At 48.7% G+C, this 9,720-nt stretch overlaps 1 protein-coding gene across 1 annotated transcript in view; it reads left to right on the top strand.

The window, feature by feature from the left end:
* Positions 1–4,511: 4,511 nt before the first annotated feature.
* Positions 4,512–9,720, top strand: part of EEPD1 (endonuclease/exonuclease/phosphatase family domain containing 1) — a 65,194-nt gene continuing 59,985 nt past the window's right edge. Inside the window, exon 1 of the mRNA XM_082044472.1 lies at positions 4,512–5,688. Within this exon, the coding sequence (XP_081900598.1) occupies positions 4,835–5,688 (854 nt within the window). The 5' untranslated portion in view covers positions 4,512–4,834. The remainder of the gene's footprint in view (positions 5,689–9,720) is intronic.

The raw sequence follows: 9,720 nt of genomic DNA, 5'->3' as shown, positions 1-9,720 counted from the left end.
ATACAGGGTTCCTAGGAGTACCACAAAATTTGGTGGCCATGTAGAACAGAGACATCCAAATTAGTGACCCCTCTGAGAAATGGATGGATACTCAGCATTATTATTATTATACATCAGAAAATCAACAGAGGAAAGAGCCATCAGATATCTGACCTCATAAGTCCCACTGGTCATGAAGTTGCTGACTCCTCCATGTTATTACTTGTCTTCCTGAAAACACTGTCTGCCTTCTGCCTTGGGCATCTGTTACAAGTGTTACTGAATATGTCCTCTCAGAAGGGAAACAATTATTTTAATATCTCCTTTAAATAAAAATACGGGAATTACAGTTAACCAGCTGCATTTTTCAGTTCTTGCCCGTTAAGACCCCAGTGAGGCAGGTCTGAAAACACAGTCCCTAGGAGGGTGACTCTCCTCAGCACCAAGCCCCTAGCTCCCAAAGGCCGTGTCAGCGAGAGCTGGAAAAGGCTCTGCTGTCACGTGGTGGGCTGGTAGGAATTGCAATTGCAAAGGCAAACTGGAGGCAAACTGTGTTATTCTGTTGAGCAACATCTCCTGGCTCCTTCTAGCCCTCCTCATGAAACAGAGCTTATTTGTTTAGAGTCTCTGCAATGTCGATAATGCATTTGGCGAAATGTGAAAATAGATTAATAGATCTTTTTAAGACCATCTTAAAATGCTGAGAAATTAAGCCTTTAAAATATACTGTCCTCTAGGCTGATTCTTTGCCTGACATAAGTCAAAAGACATTGCTCAGCAATATCTGCATCCACTGCATCGTTATAGGTTCAAGCAATTCCATGTACTCCTTAAACATTGCATTTAAAGGCTTTACACAGTGGAGAACCTCCTTTGTGTGGAAAAGTTTAGTTTTCTTCTTTCCACTTTGAACAATTCCTGCAGGGAAGACTAATTTGAGGACTTCAGATCTGGCAAGCAGATCATACTACCATATCCATGGGTTACTTGCGTAGCCGGCTGCTTGTTCCCATGCCACTGAGCTGTCCAGGAACCTGTTTTACTAGATGCTTGTGGGGACAGGGTACAAGTTGTTCAGCCTCAGAGGGCTCTAGGAAGTGGCAAAGCAAGCCCAAGATCATAGAATCATAGAATAGTGTGGGTTGGAAGGGACCTTCAAAGGTAATCTAGTCCAAGCCCCCTACCATGCGTAGGGACATCTTCAGCTAGATCAGGTTGCTCAAAGGCCCGTCCAGCCTGGCCTTGAATGTCTCCAGGGATGGGGCATCTACCACCTCTCTGGGAAACCTGGGCCAGTGTTTCACCACCCTCATTGTATTATAAAAAATTTCTTCCTCCAGCCTGGATCTCCCCTCCTTTAGTTTAAAACCAACACCCCTTGTCCTATGACAATAGGCCCTGCTCAAAAGTCTGTCCCCATCTTTCTTACAGGCTCCTTTTAAGTACTGAAAGGCCACAATAAGGTCTCCCTGGAGCCTTCTCTTCTTCAGGCTGAACAACCCCAACTCTCTCAGCCTGTCCTCACAGCAGAGGTGTCCCATCCCTGGAATGCTTGGTGGTGATAAAACCATTGCTCCCTTGTTGCCCTTTTTTGCAACACTTTACAGTGATACAGAAAACACTCTGCATGATGGGTGATGGCTACTCCTGAGGGCCTTTTGCAGGCGTCCTCCCCTTCCCTCTCACCATGGAAGCCTGCCTGGCCCTGTAAGGCCCTTTCCAGATTCGCATCCTCAAAGCAGCAAAACTCAAATTTGCCTCTACTGAGAGGATTTTAAGCCAGGCCTGGCAGGCAGCCAGCTGCTCGGCAGGCAGCGAGCTGCGGATCCTGAGGAATAAGCCACCCACAGTGTCTTGGAGCCTTCTATCCTGTTGGTGCTGAAGGAGATCCAGGAATCCTGGATTTGTGGCCACTTGCCACCTTAGGAGCCAAGCAGGCAGGCAGGCTACCTGCCAGCCAACGCCTACCAGTAGACCATGATCAATCACTTCTTGAATAAATTTAAATACAGTGAGCTTGGGATTGGATCAAAGATAAAATCTAGTGTCTACATGGGTTACACAAGATTTACCTTCTGCTGCCTACGCTGGTTGTCAATAATTTCGCCATTGTTTTTTCAATAATTTACTGACTGCACCCTATTTTTAGCTTTCTCGTGTTAATGGATTGCCTAACATTGATGTCAAGCCAGTTGATTCATCTTTTTTTTTTTTTTACACATAAACCAAACCTGTACCTTTTCACATCTTTTGGCACTTCCCAAAAATACCAAGATGTGTCAAAAATTGACTCAGAGCTCAGTAAACTCCCTGCAACTGTTATTTTCATAGTGTTGACAACATAAATAAGGGTAAGGGGTTAACGGAATGATAAGAGCCCTTCTTGTCCCTGCAGCTCACATTAGCATGGGTCATATTCTGGTTTAGGTGATGGGAAACTCATTGCATCCCTCTGAGTTCCACTCTCTCAGCTGCAACCAGCCTTGCAAGTAATCTTGGTGCTGCAGATTCAAAAAATGTTGAGTAGCTACTGACAACAGAAAGTGCTGGATGAGAGGGACATCTGTTATTTTCTTTCTGGAGATGTTCCTGCCTTCTCTCTGAAACACAGAAAACCTAGCGCTGCCTGCAACGTAGATGATGCCTCAGATGGATTTTGGTGTTTTTTAGCTTCAAAACTTATTTAATGAGCCTGGATCAATTAGAAACAACCTGCTGTAGAAAGCAGAAGAGTATCTCCATTGAGATAACAGCTTGTGGAGCTATTACCGTAATCATATTGCCTCACAAAGAATACTAGTTTCAATGGTTAATTGTTTTCAGCTCTGTGCTGGTATGATCCCAGCAGGATTAGGCCCAGCATGACTTCTGCTGCATTGGCTGCTGTTATCGCAGTGCACAGAGCACTTTCCAGTAGACATGGAAGCATTTAATCACCTAAGCGAGCACTTTCTCCACTCCAACAGTCAGCAAAGAGCCAATAGACTAATGCAGCCAATACCCATTCCCGTAATGATAATTTACTAACTCTATTGCTCAGGCGAACAGAAGAGAAATGTGTGAAGTGCAGCAGAATATCTAGTGCAAATGTTAAAGCAGCAGTGCCCCTGTGCAATCTCAAAGCTGGGTACAGCCTGCACTCCCCTATGCACATCGCATTCTGCTTCTCCAAGAAGCTGAACAAATTCAACCTTTTAGTTCAGGTGAAACAAATAATTCCCATTAACTTGCCATGAAAAATAAATGTATAAGCTGCTATTACAAGCTGTTTAATTTTTGTTAGAGGGCAAACCAAGAGTCTTGATGTTGAAAATACATGTGTGCACCATATTCTATCTGGCTAAAAGAAACATGTATACTGTCAGCATCAGGAAGCACCAGGGTGCACAGCTGGCATCTGTAACTGCATGTTGCTCTTTCTTTCAGCTTTCCTCCCTCTTCCTTTCAATTACACCCACCGATTACATTTTGGATTCATTGACACTGCAGTCACTCCTGTGTGGGCACAGTTAAGCTAATTTCAAATGAGCTAATTTGGCTACAGGTAGCATTGCAGACAGCGCAGCATGGGACTCAATGCAGTAGAAGCCGTGTAAATACTTCAGCAGCTTTATCAACACAGACTGTGGTGGGCTGCTGCAGCTCTCAGGGCAGGAGTGAACTATGTTAAAGTGAACTCAGGCACATGGGTGATACATAACCATGATCTTGGTGCAGAATGGTGATACTGTGTGTCAGGGAAAGGCTAGGCATACAGCAAACCAGGGGCAACGGGCTGAGGCAGACCTAGTACGCAGATCTAATATGTTCAAAAGCATCGTTCAGTGGGGAGTTTGAGATTGTTGAGCACTTTCACGATTGCTTGAGATGTGAAAAAGAAAAACATAAAATGAAAAGAAGCAGACTTTACTCAGATGTACGAAAGCATAGTGACTGCACCAGCAAAAAACAAACAAACAAAACCCCCAAACAACAACAAAAAAAACCCAAAACAAACAAACAAACAAAAAAACAGTGGAGATGACTGATGAGGCTCTCATGAGGTTTGAAAACACACTTATGCCCTGCCAGCTGCAGGCAGGCGAGCTCAAGAAACTTCAAGGATGGGAATGCTGCAAAGAGCGTCTGAGCACCTGAGACCCCGGCGTCCCATGCACCTGGAGGAAGAGAAAAGCCCGCCCTTAACGCAAGGTGACAGCCGTAGGGCCATTTTGGGTCGCCCTGGGCCCTACGTGCCTGACCCCACCTTTCGCGGGTGACTGCCCGTGCGGGGAAGGCGGAGGTCGCCCCTCCTCATCCTCCCCCACCCCAGGGAGGCGCTCGGGACGGAGCCGGGGCCAGGATGCCGGAGTGAGTCCCGCGGGGGCGGCCACCCCCACCGCAGCGCCGGCCGGACTCCGCTGCCGCCGGGCGGGGGCGGGCACGGCGCGGGTGACACCCCCCCGGGAGGCGGTGGCGGCGGCGCCCGGCCCCGCCTCGCCCGGCCGAGGGGGCGGGAGCTCCCGCCGAGCTACTACTACCGCCGGCGGGGCGCGGGGCAGCGGTAGTCGGGAGCTGCAGCGGAGCGGTTGCGCCTGCGGTCCGAGGGCGGGGTGGTGTCCCCCGGAGGAGGAGAAGGAAAGGACTTGGGGCCCCTCCGCGGGGCTACCGGGGTCCAACTGACCGGGCTTGTATCGGGTCTGTCCGCAGAGTGTCTGCAGCCGCCGCGGTCCGTCGTCCCCTGGCGCGGAGCCGCGGGGTTTCGCCGGCCTCCCGCGGGGGTCCATGAGTCGCGGGCGGGCAGCCCCGGCAGCGCCCCTCGCCCGCTTCCCCGGCTCCGGCGGCGGCCCGGCGCGGCGGCGCCGGAGGCGGTGAGATGGGGGGCAGCCTGGGCTGCCACCGCTCCATCCCCCGCGACCCGGCGGACCTGTGCCACAGCCGCAAGTTCAGCGCGGCGTGCAACTTCAGCAACATCCTCGTCAACCAGGAGAGGCTCAACATCAACACGGCCACGGAGGAGGAGCTGATGACCCTCCCTGGGGTCACCCGGGTGGTGGCCCAGAACATCGTGGAGTACCGGGAGTACATCGGCGGCTTCAAGAAAGTGGAGGACCTAGCGCTGGTGAGTGGAGTGGGGGCAGCCAAGCTGGAGCAGGTAAAGTTTGAGATCTGTGTGAGCAGCAAGGGCAGCTCAGCACAGCACTCGCCCAGCTCCCTGCGCAAGGATCTGGCCTCTGAGCATCACCTCTCTGCCACCAAGATCAACATTAATACTGCCACCCCAGCCCAACTCATGAGCATCCGTGGCATCACTGAGAAGATCGCCAACAGCATTGTGGACTACCGTAAAGAGCATGGGCCCTTCAAAAGTATCGAGGACCTGGTGAGAATGGACTGCATCAATTCCTCCTTTCTGGACAAAATCAGACATCAGATTTTTGCAGAGCGGTCCCGTCCCCCTTCGACAAACACCAACGGTGGCCTCAACTTCACAGCCAAGCCTCACCCCAGCCCCACTTCCCTGAGCCTCCAGAGCGAAGACCTGGACTTTCCGCCTGGGGGTCCAACCCAGATCATATCCACTCGCCCCTCTGTGGAGATGTTTGTGGGGGTGAGAGATGGCAGACCCGTCCTGAGGGTGGCTACCTGGAACCTGCAAAGCTGCTCCATTGAGAAAGCCAACAACCCAGGCGTGCGGGAGGTTGTGTGCATGACGCTGCTGGAGAACAGGTAAGAAGCAGCACCTGACCTGTAGGCCCAGCTTTATGTGGGGTGGTAGATTAATGCTTTTGGGGTTTGGGCACTCTAGAGTCCTGTTGTGATCCTAGTGGGGACAGGCTCCTTCCCAGGATTATTAAATGTTTCCAGTTTCTTGCAGGGAACCCTGCTTGAATCTTAATGCTAGGACTGTAGTGAGCGTCCCTTGATAAAGTCACTGTAGATCTTGAAAGGTGGTGGACCTCCTAAGGAGGTATGAGGACACACACAGCTGTGCAGGGAAGACTGAGATGTTATGGTCAGTCATGTTGGTTCTGTTAATGGTTGGTCAAAGGTTGTTTCTCTGTCAAGAGCCTTTTGAACAAATCTCAGTGAACTGCCTTTCCCGTCAGAAGCAGAGGAGAAGTAGCAGGTAAGGGTGGCTCTGTATGTACCCAGTTTCTTATGGTGTTTCCCAGAGCATCTTCTTGCCACTTTGGAAGGCAAGATACAGTGCTGCATCTGTTTTCTCAGAGCTGCAAGTAGAGATCTGCCAGCGCCTCTTCTCTAGAAAGTCTTGATTGGGCTGTAGTCCGTTCTCCCTCAGATCCGCTCATCAAAAATGCTGAAGAGTACAGTCAGGATGATTTGGGCTGTGTAAGGAGAGTGGTATGTCATGGCTTGTCCCACGAGGGTGATACAGCTCATTAAGAAGCAGTCACAGGGCATCTGCTGAGCCAGAGGAACCACTCATCCTTGGGGGCATGAGACATAGGGCAGCTGCCTGGGGAGGCTGTGCTGTCCCTGCACCTGGTGGGTCCCTCATTTCACTGAGTTAGTGGGCATGGAGCAAGGTCTGTTTGTGGTGTGGTCAGGTGGGATGGTGCTTCTGGTGTTAATGGCTGAGAAGGTGAGAGGTTTTTTGATGTTGTGGTTTTGGTTTTGCATTCGTTTGTTTAGTAAGGTAATTGGGCAACGGTGATGGGGATGTCTCTCTTGCTTAACTTTCTGCTTGATCCAGAAATGTAAGAATGCAATAAGGGTTTAATAACGCTCACCCTTTCCTCTCTACATATGAAATCTATTCCAGCTGGTCTGGCATTTAGTTTACTGCATTGGAAAACTAACTTTTCCCTCTGGTTTCTATTCAGACTTCCAGCTGGAAATGAATAGGGGCAGGGGACTTTGACTTTTGCAAAAGGGGTATCGTGGGGAGGGAAGTGCTGATGAACCATTATTTCTGGCAGTGCTGAGAGCTCTGTTCTTTTCCAGTAATATGCTGAATAATGGCTCTTGTCGGTGTGGTTGCGAAGGTCAGGCACACAAGGCAGACGGTGGCAGTGATGTGGTGTCCTGTGCTGCAGTATGGTGTTTGCGGTGGAGGATACCTCTGCTGTGGGCTGCTCGGAGCCTGATGCTCCTGCATGGGAAACATCTGTCATCTCACAGCCATTGCTGTTTGATAGCCAAAACAGAGGGGTAGCCCAGCGGGGGTATTCAGATGTTAAACTGATGGCTTCAGCCTAACATCTCTCAGTATTCCTCGACTGCTTCACTAGTTCAGGTATCGTGCACTTCCCTTTTCGCCACCACTCTTCTTCTTTTGTGAGCAGCTGGATGGCTGGAGCGCGTCTTAGGGTGAAGTCTGGTGGGATTCGGCATTGGAGTAGGGGGCAGAGGCAGACAGACCTGCTGAGGAAAGAGACAACATTGATTATCACTAGCCTCAGGATTATTCTAATAATCGAGTTTTGGAAGAAAAGTGACTTTGGTAGTTTTTATTTATTTACATATATATAAAATGTGTTGGGTTTGTTTCGGTTTAAAATTTTTTTATTGTTTTATTTTATCTCGACCAGTAAAGTGTTAATTCTCTGTCACTTCTGCATCTTCAGCATTTGGCAAACAAACAGTTGGCTTATTAAACAAGCTAGGCAGAGAAAGTGACTTAGGAAATAAGCCTGCATTAGCCCAAGCTGGCCACTGTGTATGCAGAGCATGGCACAGGCAGTTTTATTTTTGCTCTTAAGCTGCATGGTGCTTTGTTTCCATGCACTTTAGCAAACAGATACTCAGTTGTGCTGGGTGCTGTGAAAGGTTACTCTGATTCTTTGAAGTTTAAAAAGAGCCTGATGTAAGTATTTGGTTTTGTTCTGTTTTATTGCATGTATATGTGCCATCAATCACACTGGGCAAGTACGATGCAATTGTTTTCTGTACTTGATCCTATTTGTGATAATGTGAGAAGCTGGAAAGAAATGAGAGTAATGTGCATCCACAGACAAGCCTACTAAGCTTTCCTGGGGAGGGGGCGCAGAATATGGGAACAGAAAAAAATCAACATGATGCAGGAAAAAAGTATACATTGGGAAAAGTCATACTCAGCATCTCAGGGAGGAATTTCCTCTTGCTTGTGCTAGCATTGCTGAGGTTGGTGGAGTTTTGCAGCTGTAAAATGGCCTCAGCTAGGTCCAGAAACTGCCGCCTTCTTTGTCTGAACTCCGTGGTCTCCCTCTTGGCTCTGGTTGTGTACCCTGGGAACTGATAAAATGCCTTGCAAACCAATCTTTGCCCAGGTGAATCAACTTTAGTTGATAAATCAGTTAGATAAATGAATCTCTTGCTTCTACAAGCAAGAATACATCACTGCACGGGGCCCACCAGCACTTGAGCCTCATTAAATCCATGGGGTGTATTTTCAGGGTGCTCTGCGTGCTCGGTGGATGTTGCACACATGTTGCTGAAGTCTCCAGCTATGACCCAAACTCTTGCCTGGTGATCAGAGATCTGGAACATGTCTCCTGTGAGGACAGGCTGAGAGGGTTTGGGTTGTTCAGCCTGGAGAAGAGAAGGTTCTGGGGGGACCTTATTGCAGCCTTTCAGTACTTAAAAGGGGCCTATAAGACAGATGGGGACAGACTTTTGAGCAGGGCCTGTTGTGATAGGACAAGGGGTGATTGTTTTAAAATAAAAGAGGGGAGATCCAGGCTAGATATGAGGAAGAAATTTTTTGTAATACAATGAGGGTGGTGAAACACTGCCACAGGTTGCCCAGAGAGGTGGTAGATGCCCCATCCCTGGAGACATTCAAGGCCAGGCTGGACAGTGCTCTGAGCAACCTGATCTAGTTGAAGATGTCCCTGCTCATTGCAGGGGGGTTGGACTAGAAGAGCTTTGAAGGTCCCTTCCAACTCAAACTGTTCTGTGATCTATTTAGTCTGACAGTAGGTGGATGCTCTGAAGAGCTACACTGATGGGCACCTGCTTGCTGATCTACTTTGTGCACAGCCACCCTCGTGTATGTAAGCTGCTCCTTCATGCCTGTCCCTCATCGCCCAGAGTGATATTGGGTAGTCTGGAGTGGTCTCAGGAGCTGGAGTACTGCCTTGTTGCGGTACTCCTGTTGTAGGCCCTGCCTAACCTGGCTTTTAAAATCCAGGAATAATGCACAGCAAGTCAAGAAGACTGTACTGAAACTGTGTAAAAGAGCAGTAAAGCGTATTAATTTGAGATCTCGGAGACTTTCATGCCAGTTGAAGCTGGTTCGGTGTTTGCTTTGGGGTTTGATTTTGTTTGTTTGTTTTCATGACGAGTTCACAGCAAGTAGCTTTGAGACCTCTTGGGCTTGTTCTTTCAGGCATTAACAACAGGGAAAATTACTGCTTGTTTCCAGGTGAGGTTTAAAGCTGAAAGTCCTCCTGCCTTCCAGCCCTGCACAGCCTTTGCACTGAGGGAGCAGTTGTGCAGGAAGGGAAGAGGGTTGTGCCTTCATTCAAAACAAACAAAAAGCAAGAAAATGTCATCATGTAATCTGCTGAAGGATGGGGGAGGGAAAACACGATGCAAAACATTCACACTCATGCCCAGAAGTGCTAAATTTCTGAAGAGCACCAAAGGGAATGTATACCAAATCAGTAAGCATGACTACTACTGCTAAGCTATTTTGAAATTCATCGCTGCAGTACAAAAATAATGAAATGCAGCAAGGTCCTCACCCTCTTTCTCATATTACAAGGATCTATGTTTATCACAGTGTTTGAAGTGGAGGAAGGAGGTATTTTCATT

Source organism: Streptopelia decaocto, assembly GCF_964273445.1.
Source record: "Streptopelia decaocto genome assembly, chromosome: 2".
Lineage (NCBI taxonomy): Eukaryota > Metazoa > Chordata > Aves > Columbiformes > Columbidae > Streptopelia > Streptopelia decaocto.
This window is presented reverse-complemented; position numbering and strand designations above follow the sequence as displayed.